This window comes from Pempheris klunzingeri, chromosome 4, assembly GCF_042242105.1.
Source record: "Pempheris klunzingeri isolate RE-2024b chromosome 4, fPemKlu1.hap1, whole genome shotgun sequence".
NCBI lineage: Eukaryota > Metazoa > Chordata > Actinopteri > Acropomatiformes > Pempheridae > Pempheris > Pempheris klunzingeri.
This window is the reverse complement of record NC_092015.1, coordinates 21,085,064-21,111,985: the sequence shown is the minus strand read 5'-3', so window position 1 is coordinate 21,111,985 and position 26,922 is coordinate 21,085,064. Positions and strand designations below refer to the sequence as shown.

The 26,922-nt window shown below is 42.5% G+C and overlaps 1 protein-coding gene across 6 annotated transcripts in view; it reads right to left on the bottom strand.

Moving 5' to 3' along the window:
- rap1gap2a (RAP1 GTPase activating protein 2a) overlaps positions 1-26,922 on the bottom strand; it is a 39,891-nt gene that overhangs the window by 2,335 nt on the left and 10,634 nt on the right. The window contains exons 2-22 of one of the 6 annotated variants that reach the window (XM_070828673.1): positions 20,565-20,649; positions 15,050-15,085; positions 13,309-13,341; positions 12,580-12,612; positions 12,082-12,303; positions 11,840-11,943; positions 9,791-9,869; positions 8,945-8,998; positions 8,178-8,261; positions 7,966-8,066; positions 7,359-7,488; positions 6,919-7,074; positions 6,603-6,674; positions 5,160-5,246; positions 4,891-5,031; positions 3,139-3,288; positions 2,783-2,895; positions 2,586-2,684; positions 2,322-2,442; positions 1,169-1,271; positions 956-1,029 (exon numbers count right to left, since the gene is read on the bottom strand). In XM_070828673.1, coding sequence (XP_070684774.1) covers positions 956-1,029; positions 1,169-1,271; positions 2,322-2,442; positions 2,586-2,684; positions 2,783-2,895; positions 3,139-3,288; positions 4,891-5,031; positions 5,160-5,246; positions 6,603-6,674; positions 6,919-7,074; positions 7,359-7,488; positions 7,966-8,066; positions 8,178-8,261; positions 8,945-8,998; positions 9,791-9,869; positions 11,840-11,943; positions 12,082-12,303; positions 12,580-12,612; positions 13,309-13,341; positions 15,050-15,085; positions 20,565-20,649 — 2,077 coding nt within the window. Of the gene's footprint in view, positions 1-955; positions 1,033-1,168; positions 1,272-2,321; positions 2,443-2,585; positions 2,685-2,782; positions 2,896-3,138; positions 3,289-3,793; positions 3,919-4,890; positions 5,032-5,159; positions 5,247-6,602; positions 6,675-6,918; positions 7,075-7,358; positions 7,489-7,965; positions 8,067-8,177; positions 8,262-8,944; positions 8,999-9,790; positions 9,870-11,839; positions 11,944-12,081; positions 12,304-12,579; positions 12,613-13,308; positions 13,342-15,049; positions 15,086-16,026; positions 16,211-18,311; positions 18,347-20,564; positions 20,650-26,922 lie in introns of those variants that run through there. The other 5 variants (XM_070828667.1, XM_070828668.1, XM_070828670.1 and 2 more) reach the window with 5 other exon arrangements.

The window sequence follows — 26,922 nt, the reverse complement described above, 5'->3', positions numbered from 1 at the left end:
TCCATCCTGCTGCATTAATTATGTCAATTCAAATGTTTCTGCTCCTCTCCTGTGGAGTCTCCTTCCAGTCTGGGTTCGGGGGGCAGACACCCTCTCTACATGTAAGAGTAGACTAAAAACCTTCCTTTTTGATAAAGCTTATAGTTTAGGGCTGGCTCAGGCCTTGGACCAGCCCCTAGTTATGCTGCTATAGGCTTAGACTGTCGGGGGACTCCCCGTGATGCACTGGGCTCCTCTCTCCTCCTCTTCCTCTCCATCCTTGTGTTTCATGTCTCTTTAATGTCTGTTACTAACTTATTATCTTCCCCTGGAGCTTTTCTGTGCTTTTCTCATCCCTCAGGTTCCTGTGGATCCTGGTCCTGGTTCTCTGGCTTCATGAATCACTTTTTACTGATATATATATATATATATATATATATATATTCATATATTAACTATTGTCATGTTTTTCAGTGTAACCATATTGTTATTAGTCATATTCCTATTGTCAGTGCTATAGTTGCTGTTGCGCTCTCTCTCTCTCTCTCTCTCTCTCTCTTCCACCCAACACGGACCCCGACAGGAAGACACCCCCCTCTGAGCCTGGTTCTGTTCCAGGTTTCTTCCCATTAAAGGAAGAAGGAAGGGACATCAATATAATATCTGAAGCCCCTCATGTGGGGATTCTTGAATCCTTAATTTTGAATTCTTGAATCGTTGGGTCTCTCTCTAATTAAAGAGTTTGGTCTAGACCTGCTCTTCATGGAAAGCGTCTTGAGATAACGCTGTTATGAATTGGCGCTGTATAAATAAAGACTGATTGATTGATGATTGATTCTGCTCTAAAACCTTATAACACTGAAATGGCTTTATAATGTTCGGTGTCCTCTTATTCATCAGCACTTTGTAAAAAGAAACTGCTTTACAAGAATATTCATCAAATTCTGCTAAACCAGGCAGCCATTACTAGACTTACAGTTGTGGATGAGTGGCTCATTTTATCAAAGCGAAACTTCAAGTTTGACCGCGGTGACGTCTTACTTCTTCCGTCTGCTGAATACAGAACAAGGAAGACAGGAAGAAAAACTACTCATTAGACGGCAAAAATCTGCCATTTTGAGGATGTTACTCTGTTGACAGTAGGAAATGAATCTTTTCTGTGTGTCTGCATGTAAAATTGTGGGTTCACCTGTTGGACTGCGGCACATGATGACAGGGGTGCTGGATCCCTGGCTGTCGACACTGAGGGCAGGACTGAAGGCAGAGGAGGACGCTATAGAGGGGTGGCTGGCCTGGGGACGGAGAGAGCACGAAAAAATGTCACATGGATGAAGAGGAAAGAAACTGAACATGCTTAGTGAATCAAGAAAGTGATGTTTTGACTGAAACCTTCCTGTCAGCAAAGTTAGAGGTTTGGCAGGAAGCACAACTAGAGGTGCAAATTCATTCTAAGTATTATTTAAAGAGTAGTTCAACAGTGTGTAAAATACACTTATTCACTTATGTGAAACTGCAGCGAGCAGCCTTTTAGTTTAGTTTAGCATAAAGATTTGAAATGGGGAAACAGCTAGCCTCTGTCTGACCAAAGGTGTAAAAATCCCCCCCCAGTCCAGTTGTGGCTTTAGTCTTGGTTTTTATGCAGATTAAACAGATATAATATGTTGATTAGTGAACTTTAGAGGCGTGGTAGACTGATATTGTTGCCTGAGTTAACTATTTCTCTCTTTCTCTGTTCTAGGTTAAGCTGAACGGTTGCTGCCGGTAGCTTCATATTTACTATACAAATATAAGATCTTGTCCTGTAACTCTCAGCAAGAAAGTGAACAAGCGCATTTCAAAAGTTTTCCTTTGAATTAATCAACGTGTAAGTTATTCTAAGGCAAAGAAAAGCATGAATTGATCTAATTTCCGATTGTGATGATCACTTTAACTGCATCAAAGCACTAGTGTAACTACTTTCTCTGGCCCTCAGTATTCAGACGGCACACTGTGCATCTGTTAGCACTCATTCCCCTCCAGCTCAATGGTGGGAGTAAGAATGCTTTGACAGCATTTCTCCCATGAAATCATAAATACAAACTGACAGGCAGTGTCATCACATACACAGCAAGCGAGAGGAGGTGTAATCATAATCCTAATCATAATCATAATCAGAATCAATGTGCTGACATTCAACACGATCTATTAGACATTTCATGGTAACTCCAAACCAATTCATCCATCCTTCAACAGTCAAAACACTGAAAACAAGCTTACTACAATGTCAACGACAGACAAAGTGAAATATTTTAAATTCTTTTATTACACATTTTCTTCTCATTAGCTGAAAATGCTGTGCTCACCGTGTCCAGTTCTTCCAGGGCTTCTGTTTCTCCCGTGGTGCTGCTGAAGCTGCTGGTGCTGGATGAAGAACGGGAGATGTTCGGTCTGCCGCCACTGCACTCTTTCAGCTTGATAAACGGCCTGTTGAGGAAAAAAGCGAGGGGAACGAAGAGACCCTATTTCACATCGCAGATAAAAGACTAACTTCACTCAGTTAGAACTCAAGTATTCTGTTTGAGTCCCTGAGCGTTGAGATGATCTCCGTGAGCTAGTGTTGCTTTTACCTCTCCTTGTTGGGGCAGATCTCAGGTGAGCTGGGGTTGGACGATGTCTCTGACCTCACTTCTTGGGACAGGGGGCAGATATCTGCAGGCTTTTGGTCACTGCGGACAAACGGTAACGGCAACACTAGTGTGACGACTGACTTCCTGTATAAAATACACAGAAAATGCTGATGCCTGTGTTTTAACATAACACCGACCTGCGTGTGTGTTTGTCTGACGGGGATTCTGTGCTGGAGTGCAGACGAGGGAAGAGGCCTGAGCGTCGTTTCACCGGGCTCTTCAGAGGAGACTTGGCTGACAACCCAGGAGGCTGAAGATCAAAGGTTGGACAATTCTTTTTTTAAAAGGAATGTGACAAGCTTTAACGTTCAAATGAAATAATCATCTCTTAAAAAATACAGGTGCAATAACTTTCTTCCTATTATCATTGTTATTATGGGATTTAAAAATCTAGAGAGATTTGGATGATATTCAGTGTGACACAAGTTCTACTTTCAATCTGACTGATTATCCATCTCTAACCTCTGTCCCTCCATCATACCCTTTCACTCACATTGAAGGTGCTCTTTGTGCATTCGCTGGTGCTCTGCGGTAAGCCTCCTCCACTGACGCTGGCCGGGACCCCCCCTCCTACCCCGGGGCTCCTGTGGCGGTGGGACCCCACCATGGTCTCCATGGAGTGGCTCCTGACACGCATGGCTCTCTGGAGGAGGGAGAGGAAACAAGAGAATGAGTTGATGTGGCAGAGGGGAACAGAGGAAAGAGAAAGAGGCAGGTGGGTAGAGGAAAAGCTGGTGACGGGGAGGTGTGCGTGGAAAGACAGAAAGTGGGGTGGGTGTGGAAATTAAGTAAAGAAATTAAGTAAAATGGGGTTTTATCACTTTGAATGCATTATTTTCCAAATGCTGTTGCTTTATACAACCACCAGAGAGCGCAGAGGGCACACAAAAGAAGCCAAGTGAGTTGGAGTGGATGCGTGACCACATGCTGTAATAATCCTTATTATTCTGAAGACTTTATATTCATATAGTTCATTTATAACACTGAGCACATTTCGATAACTGTTAACAATTCCAGCCATAAAGCAGTTACATTTGAAAGTTTTTGTCTTTCTAATTCAGCTATCTACTGCGGATACAGCAAGCATGTATGTTCTTTGAAAGTATAAACACCAACAACATCATATAAAATACATTTTATTTATCATGTGGCAATACTCCTGTTGAATTTACAGTAATGCAGACAGGTAATACAGAGTGACTGCCAGGACAGCAAGGACAACAGCGCCTCCTGGGACTGACTGCAGAAAGTGCAAAGTGGCTGCCCATAGTGCCTGGGAAGTGAGGGAAATAGTCACATTAGCCACACATTCATTTCACACACACACACACACACACACACACACACACACACACACACACACATACATTTGAATGGCCCTATTAACATCGCATGGACAAAAGGGAAGATAGTGAAGAAACAGTGAGTGATGAGACAGAAAGCGTTAGAGAGCAAATGAGGGAAAACTGAATAAAACTAGAAAAGTGCACTCAGTAGAGTGCTCTTTTCTGCTACACCAAACCATGACCTAAGCTGGCATCGAAAAGATAACTGTAGTGGAACATAACATATTTGGAATGGAATTAATTTGCAGAATCTCCAGTTCAAAATGAGACCAAACTTTTGTGCCAAACTGTAGCCTGCAGCAGACTAGGTACGGCTTGTTTTTGGCCTAGCTGATTGCTGGAAATGCTTTTTGCTATGTGATTTCAAACTGAAGCAGCTGATCACTTGCGGCAAATAAAATGAGTCCTTCAAAACTTCTGAGCCACTGCTACCATGAGAAATTGATGAGCATAGAGGCATAAATATGCACAAAAAATATTAGGACTATCAGTCCAGTAGTGTGCCAGATTAGCTGCAGAAAGACAGACAGACAGACACACACACACACACTGAATGAATAATCCCCCCAGTCGAACATCTGAGGGAGGTAATACTTACGATTAACAAGGAGAAAGGGACTATTTGTTCACAAATACATAAGCACAATAGTGTTTGCATTCATTTTCACTCTCTTTCTCTCTCTCGCACACACACACACACACACACACACATGAACGCCTGCACACTCACACAACACTCACAGTATAAGGAATCATCATCTTTGAGCAGAGAAAGGCAGCAGCGCTTTTAATCATCTTGCAGACCTGTGACATTTAGTTGACCTACAAGCAAGAACATCTCACACTCTTGTGCTGCAAAGACAGTGATTAAATAAATGTCATAGATAACATGGTGTCACCTTGAAGGACTCTAGCAGACCCCCGTGTCCCCCATTCTCCAGCTTGTCCTCCTCTCCCGCCTGGCCCAGACCCAGCGTGGCCTGGCTCTGTCTGTGCAGCTCGTCGTGAAGGTTGTCCAGCAGCGCGGCTCGTGTTCGGCCCTGGAATCAATTCACACACACGCACAAAGCTTATTGTGGTGAAGCGTCCTGATGGTTATGGATGAGGCGGAACAGTTATTGAAGGCATGTTGTGGTGTTTGAGCGCGGTTTGCGCGAACGTGTGTCACCTCTAGTTTGGCAAATTTGTCAGATTTGTAGCAGGCGTTTTCAGCATTGATCAGCTTTGTCAGCAGGAAGTCTCGAAACTCTGGACCCTGGAGGGAGAGAAGGAGCATGAGAAAGAGGGCAGAGAGAGAGAGAGAAGATGGGAAGAGTTAGATGATGAAACAAAAGGGTGGATGGCAACGGAAAGGAAAAGGTGACCTCTATCAGCACCGCACATATTTAACAATACTGCAGCAGTCTGTGTCTGAACCAGAGTATGAACCTCACTCATTTAAATCCTCATCAGCCTTAAATCTTCTCTCCGTTCTCCTGTACTGAAAATCATGTTCCCATTAGCTTTACTGAACCTTTGAGTCAGATTGTTTTTACAATTCACTTTCCCCTTAATGACAGTGATCTGAATGCTAGGGGGTAAAACAGTAGGGCAACAGTTTTTTAATGTGCACCAATATGTTAAACTGCTGTTTTGAATGAGAACATTTTAAATGCGTACAAGCTGTAGAGGATGAAGTACTCAGATCATTTACTTAAGTAAAAGAACAAACACAACAATGAAAAACATTCAGTACTTTTAACTACGGTGGGGTCCTGAACCTGGGGGCTAATGGGGCAAGAAAGCAGGAAAGTAAAAAAAAAATAATAATAATGATAATTAAATTTGTTTTTACATATTTGGGTGGAAAAAACTTTAATGAATCATTCTGAAGCCACAAACCACATGTACTGTAGTGATCTGTGGATTGGCTCTGAAGTCATCTCAATCTGCATAAATCATGTCTTCATGTAGCTCAATAAACTTTAGTTAACTATCTTGACACATTAGTATATAATGTCATATATCCGAACGGCGCTTCCACTTTACAGTAGATTCTAAATACTTCACTCCAGTCATGTTTGTAAATCGGCGATAAGCTGAAACCGACATAGTGTTTCCTTAATTATTGATTATCTCGCCCTTGGATGGATTCTAAGATACAGAGACATTATAAAACTACATATGATAGTCTGGAAAACTGTTACAGCACCTAAATAATATATATGTATTATTTCAATCACCAGCAACTCATCTACTTTTAATCATACATAAATACTGTTTGCCAGACTTTTTACCATTTAAAAGCAAAGCCATCAAGTGTGTCTTGGTATTTGAATATTCTGAGCCAAAGGTTTTGCATGTCTGGAGGACGGCACAATGATGAGTGATAATCCAAGTTGTCATCTCTGCCAAATGTATCTTTTCCTCCTTCTTGCACAGGCTGCCATTGGATTGATCTGAGCTATTGCCACGGTCAGAAAAACAAAGTCGACTCACTGAACACTTTATCTCCTAAAAAGCCTAAAAGTCAAAGTCAGTGTTGTTCCAGATGTCGGGGCACAACCTGTATCTGAAAGGTGATAGGATTCACTATATTTTCCCCTGTGTCGATCTCAGCCCTGTCTCTCACCTTCCTAAAGACAGCTGGGTTCGGGAGAGGGGGTCCAAAAGGAGGCACGTCCTCCCTCGCTGTAACAGACACCTGACGACATAAAACGAATAATAGTCATAGGTTAGTCAGAGGGAAACCTGAGAAGACGTCGTCATCGTGCCGGATGAGCGATGATTAATTGGGCCTCTGTTGTGCTTATGAAGTTATTCATCTTCTCGGCTGCTGGCAGCGTCAAACACTACACAGCTTGTTTGGCTTACTCATTCGCACGCGTTACACGGCACCCTGGTGTGGCAGTCGTGTCATTTCACCACACGTGCCTCCTGCTTTGTACCTTGTATGTCGTGTGCTCTGTGCAGGGGTTCTCAACCTGCACCAGCACATAAGCGTGCAGGAAGTTGGAGGCGATCATGTCAGGAACAAACGGTGTGGCCTCTTCCTGGAAGACCGTGGCCACGATGTCATTTCCTATGTGCCTTTTCCTCTGGAGCTAAAGAAGCAGAAGGAAGGACGATTTATTAGCTGGTCATCATTGGACATTTTTAGAATAAGCTTTATGAGTCTTCCATGACACATAAAACCCTGAATGCTAAAAGTTTTTCTAAGCAGTTTGATATCAAATGACTTTTTGAAACAGCAATGAGAACAGCACAGTACATTGTCATTGACTACACCTGATCTGTTCAATACTTAATATTGATATTTCTGACTTGACAGCTAAATCCACTGCGCCTTTAGTGCGTCCACAACAAAGCCAGCCTCAAAGTCTTGTACCTGCTGGACGTCTCCCTCGGTGAAGGGGAGCTTGGTTGACACATGGAACATAATCTCTCTCCGCCTGAAGACAGTGTAGACAGATTCAGACCCTGTTTGTCCGTGGGAGACATCCAGCCCACCGCGAAACCTGTCACATCAGCAGGGCACATGTGTCATGTTCTCTGTGTGGCCTCCACTCTTCAGTCATGAGATAAGTCTTGAGGTTTTATTTCATGTATTTTAAACATCTGCTGCATCACATTCTGTGTCGTGCAGTTTGCCCTAATGTGTCTGCTATGCTTTCAGGCCATGTACCACAATAAAAAAAAAAAATTCAGTATACAAAGCTGTGATTGCCTGCCCCTGTGGCACTTTCTCTTCCCGGACGTGTTTCACTAAGAAGTTTATCCCGATTACATGCTAAGGCCGAAACAGCAGGACAAATTGAGCCAAGATTACAGCAATTAAACCCTGCTATTGTGGTTTATAGCAGTGCACTTTAATGGCATCCTTTTTGGGCCTTTTTTATTCGATCAAATTTTACCTTATTTCTTATTTTTATGTTTCTGAATCCGTCTTTTTTAAAAAGGAATTAATTTTTATTGAACTCTACTCCTGCTCTCACCCTTTAAAGTCCTGGAGTTCAATGTTGTCGCCCAAGATGCTGAGAAACTCCTTGAAAGCCGGCGTCTCCTCATTGTTCCCAAATAACTCCTCCTCTGATGTCTGTGAGGAAGCGACACAACATTGGAAACGACAGGAAAAACAGCAGGTAAGATCAGATGGCGCGCTTGAAATAAACTGGCAAACACCGACGGTATCAACATAACGGCTCACCTGTCCAAACTTCTGGTAGACGACTCCAAATTTGAAGGTGTTGTTCACCTCGTGCTCATCGTAGGCCACTATCAACTGGGATCCCTGCACATGAACAAAAACATTCTCCTACTTATTGCTAAGTTAGCTTATCTCACTCACTTTCTTCTCGCTGTGGGAGTTAGGAAAACATGTTTTCCTTTCCTCCACTCTGTCTCCAGGGCAGCTTTCTTGGGCCATTGTTACGTAAAGCTGACATGCAAACCCTCAGCGAGGCCAGTGATCTTGTCACTGCTCTCTGAGACACAGATGGGTTTTTTTTTTTTTTTTTCCTTTCCCGAGGCACAGGCTGAAAGCATGCTCCATCACACTCCTCCACAGGGCTCACAGGAGGAGAAGAGACAGATTCATCGTTTCCATTTTAGGAAGTTGTTTCCCTCTTGTATCATCAGTCGCTTTTGAATAATGCACGGAACAGGGCAGATGTTAGTGAGGTGGGGGGCTTATGAGGGCAATATGTGATAAGTGCTAGTTAAGTACAGGCTGTGAAATATTTATGGACGTACGGAATATAAGAAGTTACTGATGAAGGTGACTTTAAAGTTGAAGAATTAGCACCTTCAGCCCAACAGAGCCCCCCCCTCTCAACTGTCTCTTGGCAGAAGCGGTCGGAGACGGGAAAAGGTAACTCACGCCAGCTTTGATTAATGAATTTGTAACTGGTTCAATGAGCTGAGTTTGAACTGGTTATTAATGAGGTCACAATGTGGAGTTTAGGATAAACTCACCCGAGGGTACAGGACTGGGTTGAATTTCAGCCCTGTGGCATCATCACATAGAAGCTGAGGGAAGAAAAGAATGTCAGTATATCTAACTGATATCATATGAAAGAAATCGCATTATATTGTATATAGTGGGAAGTAAACCCACTGCAAGACACAAGGGAAGTTCATTTGTGTTTATACTTACAAGCTTGCCTACAAAGTCTATGGGATTTGCACATTTCTAAAAATCCTAATAATTTGCTCAGTGCACATCCTAGTTTTATCATCACATTTGCTTACAGTGTGTAATACCTTTCTATCCCTGACTGGATCACTGAATCACATGTCAGGGTGTAAAGCTAAAAAAAAAGCTGGTCTTTTTCTTCATTTCATGTGGGTTTGTCCTTCTGTTTCTCTTTTGAAAGTGAGTAATTAAAAGTATGCTGGTTGCGTGGTTGCTTAAACCGTTGCCAGAATCTTCCCAGCTGTGTTTATAAGGAGACGGGCCTCTCCTACCACCAGGTGTATCAACACGAGCTTACGTCAAAGACCAATCTCTGTCCTCGGAAGAGTGAGGCAAAGCCTGATTTTGCTGAATGGTCTTGAATTATGTGTTTACATGTTGGAAAAGTTAATTAAAAAATTGCCAAAGGCTGTTTTACTAGCACTAAGCAGCTTAAAAGATGTCCTCCTCCCTCAAGCTCCCCCTTGCAGTTAAGAGTGAGCAGGCACCCATATATACAACGTGGCACTCACAGCTGCAATTATGTTTTGAGGTTGTTATGTGTACATGGAGAGAGTGGGAAACTCTCGGAAAATACCTATTTTTAAACCTTGAGTACTTGTAAATTGTATTTTACTGTATCTTACCTTGGCAATCTGGGGTACACTGGGCAGCTGGCTGATGCCTGCTAATGAGATCCTGTCGTGGACCGTTTTGATCCTCGACCTGCAACAGAACAAAAGGAGGAGCTCTGCTGTTGAGGTGAATCTGACATTTGGCCAATCAAAGAGGTTTGTCAGGGAAATTGGGGAAAACTATGATCACAATGAGTTAGTCTCAGAAAGTCTCAACACATAAACAAAGACTCGTGATCAGTGGTGTGCTGATTGATACCCAATGCAGAGATACTGGTGATATTATCACTGGCACCTGTCAAAGATGAGATTAGCCATCACCTGGCTACGGTCCCCTTTGCAGCGCCAACAATGGCTAATCGAAAACATTGCATTTGTTCATTGTTTTCCTCGTCTGTTAATGAAAATGTCACCAACTGTGAAAGCTGTCCGTTACAGCACCACCAATCTGTTCAGAACTACTCATGACAAAGAGCACAATGAGCTGCAACAAAAGAAAAGGGACTGGAACCTGTGATGAACCTGAGAATGAATCAACCTACTTCAGTAATCTGTGATGAAGTGACGGGCAGGCCGATTCTTTTCACGGAGTCGGTTTCTTTGAGTTGACAGATCTAGCTCTATTGAACCTTTCGAGTTTTGATGCTTTTTGCAAAATAACGCTGCCTGTCACTACCTGATCCATACATTATCCTCCTGCCTGATCTGCCTCTCAGCAGAAAATGAACTTCACAGCCATCCAACAAAACTTCTCTTCAATGCATTGCAGTCCTCATGTATAAGTTTACATTAATGAAGATAAAACATTAATTCTAATGCTTTGATTCTGCATCCCAGTTCTATGTGAGCTATATGATACTATGTTAATACTATATATATACTATGCTATGTTGTTCTTTTTGAGTAGGCAAGTGTCTGGACCTGAGTCTGACTTCTTGTTCAGCAGTATGAGCGGCAGTATGAGTGGGAAAGGTCGGCTCTTCATGAGCACCCCGATGTTCGACAGGCCGACCTGGTAAATAACGGACACTAAAGAGAGTTGTTTGTTTATTTTCTCCCATCACTACACTAATTCTCTGACTGTTAGCCGAGATCCACCATGAATTTTCATGTTTGCAGCTGTCATTGAAATGTCTAGACAACTACTGGATGGATTGCCATAAAAGTTGGTAAGAATATTTACATTTTGGTGCAGTGGTTAGAACTGTTGCCCCACAGCAAGAAGGTTCCAGGTTTGAATCCAGGTTTGAACCTGGGGTCTTTCTGTGTTCTCCCTGTGCTTGCCTGGGTTTTCTCTGCCTTCCTCCCACAGTCCAAAGACATGCAGGTTAGGTTAATTGGTCACTCTAAATTGCCTGTAGGTGTGAGTGTGAATGGTGATTCACGGGCGACCAGTCCAGGGTGAACCCTGCCTCTCGCCCAAAGTCAGCTGGGATTGGCTCCAGCCCCCCTGCGACCCTGACAGATAAGCGGTGTAGATAATAGATGGATGGATGGCTTAAAATTTTTCTCAGGATGACTTCCGCAGGACATCAGTGTTTCCAATACTTTGGTTTCTGGCCAACTACCAGAGGAATCACATTCCCTTCAGCCTCAGCTATACTTTGTGTTTATTGCTAATAATTACAAATGTTAGTGCTAACACACCAAACTCAGATGGTGAACACGGTAAACATTATAGCAGCTTAATATCAGCATTTTAGCTTTGTTACTAAGCGCATGTCTGCATGCAGAAGTTAGCATTTAGCTCAAAGCGCTACTATACCTATGTAGATAGCTATACAGCTTCATAGAGATACGAGCATGGCTGTAGACTCTTAGTCTTCTTATTATTATTATTGGTATAGTGGTTAGTATTATAAGACCTTGGTATTGGAAAATATAATATGGCCCCCAACTAATAGGGACACGAACAGAGCCAGCAGACCAGGAGAGCAGACGTGGTAAAGACGGAATTTAATAGTCTGGACTCAACAAGGCTGCTAATCAATATTAAGGGTGTGGTGTTGATATTATATTTCTCCTATTAGATATAGATATTTGACATTTCTATCATTGTACCTGAGCATGATGCGCAGGAACTCCTGTCCCTCTGCCTCCTCGTGTTTCAGAGACATGATGAGGTTGCCTATGCTGCTGCCAGTGCAGTAATAGTTCATGTGTTCCTGGGGTGTAGAAATATGGGTGTGAGAAAGAAACATTTTAGATCAAACATAAGAACAGATATCTACTGCTAAATACAAGGTGAAACTGATTTGAATACACACACACACACACACACACACACACACACACACACTAACCTTCCCCAGGAAGTGTTTGCGGTAGGCGCGGGCTGTGCTGTTACACTCCAGGCGGAAGCTGTGCCCCCCACCAGGGCTCATGCCCTCTCCTCCATCCTCCTCCTCACAGAAACTGGACTCTGAGGAGGAGGGGGTCCCCGCTGGTGCCTCAACATCCTCGATCCAGTAACCCCCGAACTGTGGCAGGATTACTTGGGGATAAGGACCACCCTTCTCCAGGACCTTGGACAGAAGGGCAGGAGCGATATAAGGACACAAGGTAGATACAATCATCATACAATGATCAAATGCAATTCCTCTGGGACATGCAAAGTTCTCCAGAATTGCACCTTTATAAGTATAACCTTGTTAGCATTTACCACTTAGCAAGAAAAAATGCAAACTACTTCAACTTTAAATGTATTTTCTATCGTAGGAAGCATCTCTAGCTAGTGGTTTCACACGAGAAGGGTGTAAATATGTGTTATGAGTGTGTTATGTGAGTAAGAAATGACTCACATCTTCTATTCGCGGGTAGGGGATATAGTCATCCTGCAAATCAGAGGACACACACACTGTTAAAAGGACTAATTTTAACATGAGTGAACTTCACTGACTTTCACCACAATGATACAGTTGCAAGCACAGCCACAGACACAGGAATGGAATGGTAACACAGCTCATCATGCCAAAATGGACTCTGAGGCGATGATGCAACAGCCTGAAATTCACAGTCATCAGCAAACATCAATGAGGGTGTGTCACCCCTTGATGATGTCAGAGGTGTTTTGATCCAGGAGCCCCTTGGGTTAAGAGCTGTTATGAGCCTGTAGTCGTTTGGCAGTCTGCTAGTGTAGCACAGCTCCGCTGTATGACCTCTAAATACTGCTGAGGCCCGTTTGCACCTCTGAGAGCTCAGCACTACGGACAGCCAGTCATCTGTATTCAGCATCTGCAGGAGTCAGGATACTTGCAGTCCAGAGAAGATCGATTGACAGCTGGAGTTCATTCAACTTATAATCAATCAGATCAGGAGGCTATTGATTTTGTACTTTAAAAGGCCTGAGAAAATTTTGAAAAGCATTCACAGGGGTGCTCAGAATATGCTGATAGGCAGACGAAGAAAGAACAACCACAGAGCAAATCAGCAGTCGTGATGATGCAGTGATGAAGGAAAGCATGCAGAGAAATGAGGGACAGAATAACTAATGAGATGTGTACAGGTGTGTGTCTGGTGTCTGGTCACACCTTCCATTTTTTTGTCTCTTCAGCTTTAGGGACCTTATAAGTGTCCATATGCAGCATGAGGGTGAAAAAGCACAACATTCAAAAAGCAAGTTCCGGTTATTTTTGCGCATTTAGAAATTGCCCTGGAACATAGCATTCTCGTTTTCAGACCTCATTGTCTCTGTTGCCAGATGACAACTGTGTGAGTCATATATGCTAATGCACTTTCCTGCACGCGCACGCACACACACACACACACACACACACACACACACACACACACACACACACACACACACACACACAGGTAAAACAGACACCGTCATCCCCTCTCTCTGAATCCAGCTTCCAGACATGCTAAGTGTTCCTTTCCTCATTTATTATCCTCATTACTGAGATGCAGGCCAAAGCCTTCTCCAGTCTGCTGTGTTTTCTATTTATACATAGATAGAGATATAGATATATAGATACATATATATAGATACAGATGTGAAAAGCCAATCTGGTGCACAAGGAACAAACTTAGAGGCTCAGTGCCAACATCATTTCTACACGGCTGAACTTAGACGTGATGAAATGTACACGTGTGGGGATTTCGAGAACTGAACACACCACTACCATCACGTCTAAAACCCCCAATCATGCCAACAATCAGACAGCATTCATTTGAACAGTACAAGTACAGACTCCTGGGTCTCAATACACACACACACACACACACACACACACACACACTTCTCAGTCTAGTCTGCAGCAGTGTTTGTCTGTCTGAGTACATATTGACGGAGCAGCTGTTACAGTCATGGGGGAGTCATTGTCAACAATATGAGACTGATCACAAAGGGGCTCTCAGTAGGCTTTAATTTTCAGTCCTGACCACACAGACAAAGATGGAGAGAAGACAAAGGATGAGCAAGGAGGGAGACGTGGAAAAGGAGGGACGTTAGGGAGAAGGAAGAAGACAGGATGGGGAAAGAAGAGATTGGGATCAAAAAGGTGACCTTCATCAGCACTGTCCAGATTTGAGCACTGAAGCACACTTTGAACGCTGAGTTCCAAATGTGAAAGTCGAGGTGACAGAGTTCAAGAGAGCAGGTCGATGCGAGCTGAGGTCCACAAAAGATGGATGAGGTGCAGGTTCTGTGTGTGTGTGTGTGTGTGTGTGTGTGTACGTGTGTGTGCATTGAACTGACTGTCATCCACCACTCACACTTTCTAAATAACACTACTTGTGTTCAGTCAGCGTGTTCTGCTGCGTCTCCCGGAGCAGCATCTTTCTAGCTTTCCCTCTGTTATTAAGGCAAAATCATAATTCTAAATTAAAGGAGACGGCTGAAAGACAAAAAACAAGAACACACACACACACAGAGAAACAGACTGAATGAATCACCAAACTGAATGAATTCCAAACTGAGAAGAACAAAATGGCAATCCTGATTTTTCAAGTGCTGCTCTTCTCTGCCCCCAGCGTGCCCATTATCTGAGCAACAGACTGAACCCAGTGGGCTGACCTACGCTGATTGAATCATCAATGTCTTGTCTTATCCTTGATTATGTTGAATCTGGCTGTGGCAGACACTGCTCATATGCAACTTTTGCATTGCCATAAACTTAGCCAAAGAGAGGCAGAGAGAGAGAGAGAGAGAGAGAGAGAGAAAGGAGGAAACACAGATGGTGAAATAAAGAAGAAATACAAAGAGGATTACAGTATGGAAATAATTTGGATTCACAGGAAAGAAAGGAATTAATGAAAATTTCGTACCTGCATTCTCTCGAGCATATCGAAGAACTCTGCAGACTGAAGCAGACAAAAGAAGATTACAGAACATGTAAGACAGGGTGTGACACTGCTACATTTTAACATTCACAGCACCAAATTTCCACTGACACCAAACCCATGTTAGTTAGTGCAACGGCTGAGTCACTGACCTTCAGTTGGCTCTAATTTACACCTCATGCAAGTGTTTCAGCACTCAGAAGAAAACCAAAATGTCTGAATTGAAAGGTCTTGCATTGGACACATTTGTGTCAGCCGCAGCAAACCTTGTTGGCCGGCTCACTGTGTATGACTCTCCTCCACAGCATAAACTTAGCTGTGTCAAAAGGGCAGGGCAGCGGAGAGACTTTCCCATCAGCCTCTTACACCCACATGCACACAAGCTGATAACCACCCACTTCCTCAGAAAGTAACACACGCTCACACAAACATACGCATCCTTGAGTGCATTCACACATCTTCGCCCCCCCCCTGGGCTTCCACTTTGTCACATAAACAAGTTGTGAGGGTGATAATGGTCTGCATGCTTTGTGCCTTTGTGCTCTGAGTTTGGCACATGAATAATGTGCAAATGCAATGTGTGCAGCGTGGCATAGGCTGTACATGTAAGCACTCACTCACTCACACACACACACACACCCACACCCACACAAGGGATGTCAGGTCATGGCATTGAATTGAACTCTTCCGGCTTAAAGGAATAACTTCACAAAAGCAGCAGTGCTATGCTTCCTTTTTAAATGGCTACTACATAGTTCACTGCTCTTAAATCTCAATGTAACTAATGAGAAAAGAAAAAAAAAACTTTAATTGCTACAAAAGAGAATCAACTGTAACTCAACTTAAATGACTTTAATAGCACACATACACAATCTCACTTATAACTGCACCAGTCTGGGTGCTGCACCCTCAGTAGCGCCATAAAATACAAAGCAAGAGGAAACGGGAGATAAGTGCCTTACCCATGAACCGTAGCTCCTTAAACAGGGAAGTCTGGTAAAGGTGATTAACTGGTGTTTTACACCCGTTTAAACGACTGGATTCTGGCAGTAAAAAACTGTAAATGACTACATTTTGACAGCATCTCTGTAATAAAAATAAGGGTTATTCACTACGCTGGTTACTGGCATGAAAATAAAGCTATCATTTCTGTCAGCTGTGGGAGTCCCTGCCGACGGAACCACACACACTCAGCTTATCAAAGAGTTAATATTAACCAGTTAAAGGTGCTGTCGCTGATACTGCGCCGCGGGTGGACCTGCAGAGTCAACACCAGAGAGCCAGACTAACAATAAGCACTGCTGTCAGATAGCAACATGTGCTCTCAGCCAACTGCACATGTTTCCAAGAGGTGTATTTGTGTGTGTCCTGTGATGTTTAGTGGGATCATATGAGGGTGACAAAAGGAAGGGAGGGGATGCGCTCCTAAAAAGCAGCTTTTTTTTCCCCCCCTTTAAATCTAACGAGATGTGAGTGGCAGGTCCTCACAGACTGTGAACCATGACAGTTTAGAAGACACACTGATGCAACTTGTCCTGAATGGGATCCTGTAGCGCTGACAGCGTGTTCAATCAGCATTCATAGCCCCCGCAGAGACCAGACAAGAGCAAGGACAAAAGACTACTATCTGTCTTTCTGCTCTGCTGTCAATCCAAAACAGGACCTGGATGTCTGTATTTGTCACTTTTCTGTCCTTGCACTTTATTCTGTCTCTTTTATTTCAGTGTCTCACTATGCTAATTTGTTCTCTCTTCTTTCCCAACGCTCTAATATGTTTCCTCCTTTCTTCTCAGTCCCCTTTCTGCCTCTTATTTATTTACCTTTTCTCCTACTTTCTCTCTCACTCTGTGTTTTGCCTCTATGTTTCTCCCCCTCTCTCTCACCCGGCAACAACATCTGCATCTCTTATCTCCCATGGCAACCCACTGGGGGTGACCGAAGGCCACGGGCAGATCAGACCAGCTGTCTGCCTGCCTGCCAGACTGACTGACTGACTCCTCGGCTACTAGAATTCACAAATATTCATGTAAAGTCATGAACAGTATCTTCTGCACATTGGCAGCAATAATTATAAGTCACAGGGACGGTGGCCTCCGTGTCTCATCGTGTTATCTGCAGGATATTACAGAATTTAACCTCAAGAAAAACACTACATGAACATTTTGGGAGAGGAATTAAATGGAAACAAGCTAAATTTGCAAGAAACTACTATTTTTGTTTCCTCTTTTGTTAAGTCCCACTGAGTCAAACTGGCACAAGCACCATACTGTAGGTTTCACACTCTCTTTCAGCTTTCTAGACGACAATGAACATGAACATTTTGGGAGAGGAATTAAATGGAAACAAGCTAAATTTGCAAGAAACTACTATTTTTGTTTCCTCTTTTGTTAAGTCCCACTGAGTCAAACTGACACAAGCACCATACTGTAGGTTTCACACTCTCTTTCAGCTTTCTAGACGACAGCCTGAGACGGTCTTGTTCAAAATACTTGCACTTAGCATGACCAGGCCATACATCCACAGACTCTTCTCTCCTGCCCACAACACAACTCCCCCTCTGGGTCAAAAAAGGTGAAATGTGGATGAAGGGATGGCTATCAGATGTGCAGGAGGACACAAACACCCTTATAGCATCCTTACAGCACAGCTCTGTCAAACACTGACTGATATTTGCACTGACACACATCTGTATTTGATACATGAATCAATACTTGGCTGGTTTGGACCGTGGGGTTAGGACATATTGCTACAGAATACTGTACATGTGGGAGTAAGTGTGCTGTGAATGTGCCATAAAACCGTTCTATATTATAGGATATGTAATTCCATCACGACACTGACTAATTCTTTTACCTCAGTTGACTGGGGGATGTGAAGTTGTAAAATTTGCTCAAACTAGATGCAACATGTTTTGAAATGGAAACTTGCAAATTCTTTGGTGATTGCATCTGATATGGAAACTGCAGAATGCCTTTCTGACCTGCCCTCTAGGGACTTCCTTATATTTGGAGCAAAAGATAATAATAATAATAGTAAAACTTGTCTAGACAGCAGTCTGATTTTGTCTTTTGATATGGTTATCTTCTTGCTGCTGGGAAATTTATTGAATTTGGATCCATTGCAGATGGAGAATTGATATACATGTAAACTTAAAAGCCACACGCTTTGATCTGAAAAACATTACATATCAAATTGTTTTTCATAAAAAAACTACCCGATGGACTTTTGAGTCAGAATTTAGACTTACCTTAACAACAGCAGCTAAAAACAAGCGAGCCCTCTGTGTCTCTGCCTTCCTCTTTTCCCTACCTCTCTTCTACATTTATTTTGTCCTTATACCGCCTAAAGCTGGAGGACAGGAAAGTCGAGTCCGGCAGCAAACTGAATCGTTTGTTAAAGCAGAACAGGTCATTCCAGTCAGCCACGTGGGCCAACAACTGCTTAAGTTTTATTTTGCTGCGTAAGCAACCGTGTCTTTGAAGGTTGACTGCTAACATTATGCACATTGTGAGTCACTGCGACGTGTAAAATCACAGAATGAAATACTTTGTCTACAAAGACAACAAACACACAGCAAGCAGCTGCGGCGGCTCCAGCACTGCGCTGCAGAACATGTGCCAGGTGCACAAAATCCATATGTCTATGCCTGTGTGGCCTCCCAGGAGATTCATCTTTATGGCCATGAAAGGCCGGTGCCAATAACTACGTTGGGTAGCAACAACACGCAGCCTGTGCAATCAGATGTTTGTTGTATATCAGAGCAGTACATTATTCTGCACATAAAATACACAACAGAGAATTAGATGTGTGAACGGTAGCAGTGATTCTGGAGCTGTTTCTGATTCTTGGTTGCTGTCAGATGTTACTGTCCTTCTGATGCATCAACCTGCACATGGTTTAACTAATAAAAATATTCTGAGAAGCAAGGCAAGTGTTCACTGTACACCGTCCTCTGTGTATTATCCCACACTGCAGCCAAACTTGTACAATGTGGTGGATTTATTTGATGTGGACTGTGATTATAGGAAATGATGAGCTTCATAACTTCTTTACTATTGTGACATTGATCTGACCATTAGAGCATTTTAGCCCACAGCAAACATTTGGGATGCTGATTGTTAATTACCAGGAATCAGCCCTACACTGAGAAGGGAGAAGATGTTATATTACTTTCATATATTATTATTTTCTCTCACGTTGTCTTTTCTTCCTGTCTTGGACTGAACATATTTACAGTCAATCAGTTCTGTCTGTCTTACTCACAATGAGCAAACTTTATCCTTCGGTTCATCCTCTCCGACCTGTGCTATTTCCCTCCGTGTTGTCTTCAGCAGATTCAATAATGATGGCTTAGTCCAAGGTGACATACTGCAGAAAGTGGCTCCTTCTTGAAGGAGCTGTCGTCTATTTCCTGTATATCATCCTGCTGATCTGCCTTTCTGCAAAATGTGTCCTCTCTCTTTTATCGTGCTGGACGATAAATGGAAAAGCGCTGTGTGAGTAATGAGTGTAATGTCTGAAAACATCACACCTTACAGCCTCGTAAAAATAGTAGAAAATACTTTCTCTATATTTGCAGCACAATAACATGTCGCTGCAGGAGTCAGTGTGACAACACCAATGAAAGAAATATAATTTATATTCATGTTCACTTTGGCTTTGCTCTGATATTTTTTTCAATTTGCTGAGTCACAGCTTTGGCTGGCTTTTGGCTGTTTCTATTGATGACAAATTTGACTTAACTTAACAATTTGTGTTCAGGATACCATTAGAGAATAAAGCTTCATACCTTGTCCTACCGTAGTTGGTCACGGACCAAGGTACACTACATAAGAATTCATCTGCAATCCCTTTTTCATTACACAACCTTTTATTGGCCACCCATCCCAAAGTCATATCAGCACTGCAAATACATTAGTACACTAAGGGAAAAATAAAAACAAATGAGATCAGGTATGCTGACAGGTTCAAGGCCACAATGGCCATGGTTAGTTTTCTAACTGATTTGAATTTTGATTGCCTTGATCACCTTGACATTTTGTATCATACTAAATAGCACTAAACCAAACAATCATGAAAGGTGTATGTATTTAACTAATTTAATACTGTGAGTCTATACTGTACATACTGTATTTATTCATATAGATGCAACATGAATATTTACCTTTTGTGTGTCATAGATTATGAAAAAATATATATATAAATGTTGTGACATAAAACAACACCATAACCTGTTAAAACCTTACTTTGCTTCAAATAAACTCATGTAATATGTGTCATGAAGTTAACTTTAAGTTGCTGAGACGCTGCACTTCTCCGAACTGCTTTGATCGCTAAAGAGATTTCTCAGTGAGGATGATCAAGATCAATAGATTTTTTTTTTTTGGAGCGGGCCTAAAGGTATAAAGGTTAAAATTCAGCAAATCAATATCTATCTAAAAGGTGTGTGTTTACTCTTGTGCGTCTCACGAACACATGAACATACGTGTGTGTGTCCTACCTTCATGCTGGGCGGAGCAGTGCGGGGCGGTGAAGGGGGACATTCTCCCAGGGGAACGTTGGATATGTTCAACAGCTCCTGTTTCCTGCAGAGGAAAGGTAAAGAAGGTTGATTTATTGATGTTTCATGACCACCAAAATCGACCAAATTTTAGTAAAGGTCATCCGTCCTCATTTGCATCCACGCGGTGCACTTTCACTGTAAGCCTAATCTGATTAGGCTAATGCACTCGCTTCCCTTTATGTAAGTGAATGGAAAAAGGACATTTTATTTGATTATTTCCCCTCCGAAACACTCATTTTAAATACCTCTTCTCTGTGCTAATCCTCAAACACGATCCTGAGTGGTTTGCTTATACTAGAGTGACAACCTCCAGTTCCACCCTAGTTCCAAACCACTCTATCACAACTTACTCATTGGCTTGCTGTGCACTTTATTTTAGCCTAACTGCAAAGGATGTCTCATCCCTCCATCCATCATCTCTAACTCTTATCCTTTAAAGGATTGCAGGGGGCTGACACCTATCCCCGCTGACAATAAAACTATGTTTTAATGAAAGATTTCCCTCAAAAAAACTGAAACCATTTATCTTGCTAACAAATTTTGTCTGTAATAAAGACATTGTTTGTCTTGTAACTGTTAAAAACACACATACAGTGCATTGCACAAAGCATTAAAAAGCTCATAAGAGTTACATTATCAGGCCTAATGTGGCTAACTAAAGTAATTCCCGGCTAAATGAACAGCCGACTGGACCTCAATGAAAACAGGGCAACCAACTGAAATGCAAATTAAAAAAGCTAAAATGAGGATATCTGATATTATCTACAATATGCCATTAAATTCTGGATATGACTCCAAGTATCAGCAGCATTATGGTATTTTAGCATCACACAGCTTTCACACATCAGCACATTAGCCAGAATCTGGTAACTATCAGTTGTTTTTGCACCACTGATGACAATCTAATTCTTATGTGGCTTACAATGTAGTTTAAACCCAGATCCATTGACCTAATGTTCCAAACAGTACCATGTAGTTTTAACTTTAAATGTATCTTCATTTGAGGGTTTCAAAGTGAGTTGGAGATATGCACTGAAGTATCAGATGGCTGTTAAAGATGCTCTCTAGAGTCCCACGGGCTGTCAAGAGAAGTCCTTTGGGGCTTGAGGCCTCTTCTCCTCGTTTATGCTTTTTCTCTGCAGCGTACTCAGAGGCATGAGTGCACATTAATGATCCCAGATGTTAAAGGGAGGACAACATGAGCATTATCTAACCTGCTGTCTGTTCTGATAACATCCAATGGGTTTTCACTGGAACAAATGATGGTATGATACCTTGTGATGGACACCACTCATGCTGAATATACGATCAAGATCAAGAAAATGTACAAAGAAGTGATGTGAATCATTTAACGTGTTATATCTGGTAATATCCTCACTCTGATACTGACAATCAGGCTTATATCAGGTGACACGTGTTATTTAGTTTATTAGTTGCTTGTACAACAGAGTAATTGAAGGCACATGTCCGCTGTATTTCCAGCAGTGTGGAAAGCTGTGAATGATCACTTCAGATTTTGTGGATGGAAGGATAAGAGTTTAAATTGAGGGTTTTTGTGAAATGAATATGCCTCTTTGTTCCTGTCATTAGCTGGAGCCATAATAGTCATTCTCCAACAAGTCAGGTGTTTGTGAACTGCGAAAACACACAATATAACAATGTGAAATAGTGAAATTGACGTAGCAACAGCAGCGTCAGCAGCTGTTGCTGCGTCAAGTTCAGCAGGAGAAATGTCAGCAGGAGAAACATGACAATGTCATGACAACATTACTTGTACTCGGTTCGTCTGCTAAATTTAATCCACAAAGCTCTTTGACACTGACTTTCAAAACCATTCAATTTATATCTTAGGTTCACAGACACCCAAACAAAAGGTCACAGCCAAAGCAGAGTCTCAGCTAGTCACCACAGGCCAAACCTAAATTCCTGTTCATTCCACTGTCCAGAGAAAAAGCCCGTCCTGGCCAGGTCTTTCCACAGACTCAGCTTTCACACAATGCACCACTGTCTCCCCTGTATACGTAATGCTGCAGTACGTTAGCTCACAGTAACCCAGGGTGGACAATTTTGCCGTCTTGAGCCTAGACAGGCTGAAAGACTTTATAAAGCTGAGAAAACATGTTTTTTTTGCTGCTTTGTTCATTGTTCTTTCCCTTTGTTCTCTTCGGCTTGAGGACACCGTGTGTTTTACAGCACTGACCTGTGAAAAGGAAAAGCTTGTTCAGACTACTGTCCTTGGGGCGGATCCCTGCTGTGTGTCTCTACAGCTGCCCTGTATGGGCACATGGACGACACCTATCTCGCTGCACTTACACTTTTACTCACACCTGCAGACACGGAGATGCAGGGTGCAGGGGAACATTGTGTGTGTGTCTGTGAGAGAGAGGGAGGGAGAGACAAGACGCTGCTGTCCTTGCAGCCTCTCTGTCTCGGTGGCGATGAAACAACAGCTACGTCACTGCTACCGACTGCCACCCAGGAGGGGAGGGTAGTGGGGGAGGGAGGGCGGGAGAGTACATACTGGGACAGCAGGAGGGAGGAAGCAAAGAAACAATTTAGGAAGAATAGGTCATGGAGAGAGTGAGTCACCAGAGGGAACTGTGGAAAGAGGGTTAGACGAGATGTGCAGTAAAGGCACTTAAAATAAGGTGCGTTGAATAAGAGTATCATTATATGGAGTAATATGTAACGTTACAGCACAGTAACTCTATGTCCACATTGGATGATTCAGCAACATTGGCTGCCAAAGCAGACGATAGTGTGTCCTTTACTGTAAGTGACAGGGTGAGAAGTAGGGGTGTGGAGGTCAGGGTGGTGGATGGGAGTGTAGCACATCAGACTCTCTCTACTTGAGACCGCTGTCATGTACATGCCCTTACAGTTGAGCTAAGTAAAGATGTGGCCTAGAAATGGTCTGTGTCTCTGCTTTGGATTTCAATCATTTGAGCCAGTATTACCAGCTATATATCTATATATTCAGCTATATATGTACATAATAACCACCAGCTACCATCTTTTTTTTCGGATTAAGAACTAGAGCTGGAACAACTTGGGAAATGGTTGAAAGATCATTTTGATCATGCAGCAAATAGTATATAGTTTAATCTAGATGGGTATAAGAGCGTGAGGATTCTGGGAAATCCTTAAGAAAATAGGTAGATTTGTTAAAAGACCTTCTGGATCTTTCGAAGTTTGTGGATTTATCTTTCAGAAGAGCAGATGCTTGAATGGCTTGAACCTAATAATACAAAAAAAAACTATAACCGTGGCCAGTAGCAGCTTGTCTGGTGAGGGAGAGTGGAGCGAAGGCCAAAAGATACAGGAAAGCAGGAAAAAGAAAGTGGAACAATGGGAGTACACAAATTAGATTTAGATACAAAGGATAGCAACAGAGAGAGAGAGAGAGAGAGATGGGTATCTTGCCATCAGTGCCAACGCTGTCTCTGTGTTGGACAGTTGCTCCTCTGTGCGGTCAATTTAACTTCCGGCTTAATGAATAAATGGGCATTTTTCCTGAAATATTTGTATCAGTTCTGTCATGTCGATGTTGCCTAATCATCTGGAGAGAGAAATCAAATCACATGGTAAAATCACATTCAAACCTCTGACGCTGAGCTGAAACAACGCCTGGCAGAAATTTCCCAGCCAGCCAAAGGGCAGCGGCTGCCACACAATTACATTACTCTAATACACAGTAAATACTGGCTGCGAGGAATGCGAGGCAGCTGCGGTGGTTCGTGTGACTCGTTCTGGCCAGACGCTTAACGGAGAACAGCGAAGTTAACTCTGAAAAATCTTCTGCAATGATGCATGTGCTCTAGGAAACAATTACTGTTGAATGAATTTCTACCGAGTGAATGAATTTAGTGTAACATAACTAAAGCCTCTGTCACCTGGAGCTAAGATTAAGTGGTTGTAAGGCTGCTGGGTAAAAATAGGTCAGATCATGCTCCACATTTACATCCAAACTAGTACAAGATGTACCTTTCTTTCTACAGCAACATGTCTATAATCCTGCTTGCATTTTGGCTGGGGCGCTAATTATGGTTGATTCAACAGTAATTACATCTACACAGTCATCATGTTTATCTAATGACGCCAGTATTGCGTGTGTGTGTGTGTGTGTGTGTGTGTGTGTGTGTGTGTGTGTGTGTGTGTGAGTGAGTGAGAGAGAGAGAGATTGTAATACACCTGTTATTTCATTCAGGGCAGCAGGACATCAGGCACTGCCTCAGACCCAGAGAGCGAAAGAGTGTGTGAGAAAAAATAGAGAGAGACAGGGGAACAACACCTCTGCACATCCCCACAAGATGAACAGATCACCGGAGGAGGAGATAGGGGGATGAAAACAGGAAATCAGGGAGACGGAGGGTGCAGAGAGGATAAAAATAAAGACAGAGGCAGAAAGATTGAGGAGAGGGTGAACGGCGGGTCTCGGATATGAAGCCTCTCCCAGGGGCTTACCGTGCACTCCTCTCTCCAGTTGGGCTTTATATTTGTTATGAAACTTGATAAGGAGCCTGATCCTCATGCCAATTGGCCAATTACACAACTGATGGTTTCTCTAATGGAGTTAATACAACAGTAATTGGAAACAGAGAAAAGGAGAAAGTCGCGGGTTGTAAAGAGACGGAAAGCGTGGAGGGCTGGGAACATAAGACACCCATCAACCGTGATGTAAATGAAAGCAGACTGAGAATAAAGAATAACGTCGCACAGCAAAATCCTCTGCAGTATTACATATATGAGACAGGTCAGTGTCAGCTCTGATAAGCACTATAAGGGGCTGATGTTACAGGAGGCATGTAGGAAAAGTGAATCCTGTTGCTTAATATAACTAGAGTTAATTAAGTTACAAGAGTATGAACACATCTTACAGAAATTAGAAGTGGCTTTTGATGAATGGTGCAGAAGATTGACTGTGAAGACAACCACATAACGAGATCAACTCTTTAAATTAGCTCACTTTCTGTCTCCCACTTGGACGGAAGTGGCTGCATTTGACGTTCTTCAAGCTCATATATGTTTGGGATGGTGTTTAGCCACGCTAGCTGCATGTCAGTCGGTCTAACTCAACAACTATTGGATGGAACGAGATGAGATTTGGCACAAATATTCATTTTCCCCTCAGGGTGAACTGTAATCACTTTGGTAGTTCCTAAACGTTCCATCTAAACTTTCCATTAATTTGTCCAATATTTTAAGACATTTCCATCAGCTGCGCTTATTAGGTGTTTTACAGCATTTTAAAGGTGTGAAAATATTGACTGTGTAAAAGTGGCTGTAGCTTCGGCTCTGAAAAGTGAAGCCCATGCGAAGTGCCTTAAACCTGCATTCTTTCTAGTCCGAATGTAAGGAAATCTATGAGAAAACGGGCCTACTTCTCACTGTATTTATTACCCCAGTAAACCCTTTCCTAATGAGTCATCAGTAACGTGATGTTCATTTTGAATTTATGGTCCCATTTAGAGTAAAATAGACCATAAAGCAGGGTACGCTTTAGAGCTACCTTGTGACTAACCAATCATAGGTGGTCTTCGTGGAACAAACGTCACTTTTGGCTCCGAAAAAAACCAAGATGGCCGTGAAGCCAAACTTGAGGCTTCAAAATGGCGGTCCACAAACCGATGGGTGACGTCACGCTGGCTACGTTCACTTCTTATGTATGGTCTGTGTGTGAAAAATGCCGTGCAACAATTTTGTGCAAAATTCAAATCTTTTAATTCAGTTCAGTTCAATACAACTTTATTTGTCCCTGTAAGTGCAGTCGTATGCAGCAACTCACCACTCGGTTCAACAGATTAGATGACAGCAGATAGAAAAGAAAGAAAACTACTGGTGAGCACAAAATAAAAAACATTCAAATGCTGTCAGCTTAAAAAACTATGGTGGAATTGATAATAAATACATTAATAAATAACTGTAAATAAATTTGTGTATTCAACAATCTTAAAGGACAAACAATCTGAAAGTACAGCTCACTAAAGAGTTCCTATTCTGTGTTGGGGGGGTAGAGAAGGAGTGAATGGGGAAGCGCTTTCAGACAAAGCTTTAGTCTTATTTGGGGATTGTTTCAGCTAACTTGTGACTAAAGATAATCTGTTTGCGTGGTAAGGTACATCACAGTGCTGTCACATGTCTTTTAATTGCTGTCACTGTCTTCTCGTCTTTCCTCTACTTCCCCCTGTACTCTAAGTCCACTCCACATATAGAGGTAAAGAAGTGGATGTATGAGTCAGTCAGCTGTCCAACAGCACAGTACAGGCATCCCAGATATGTGCAAATATGTGGAGAG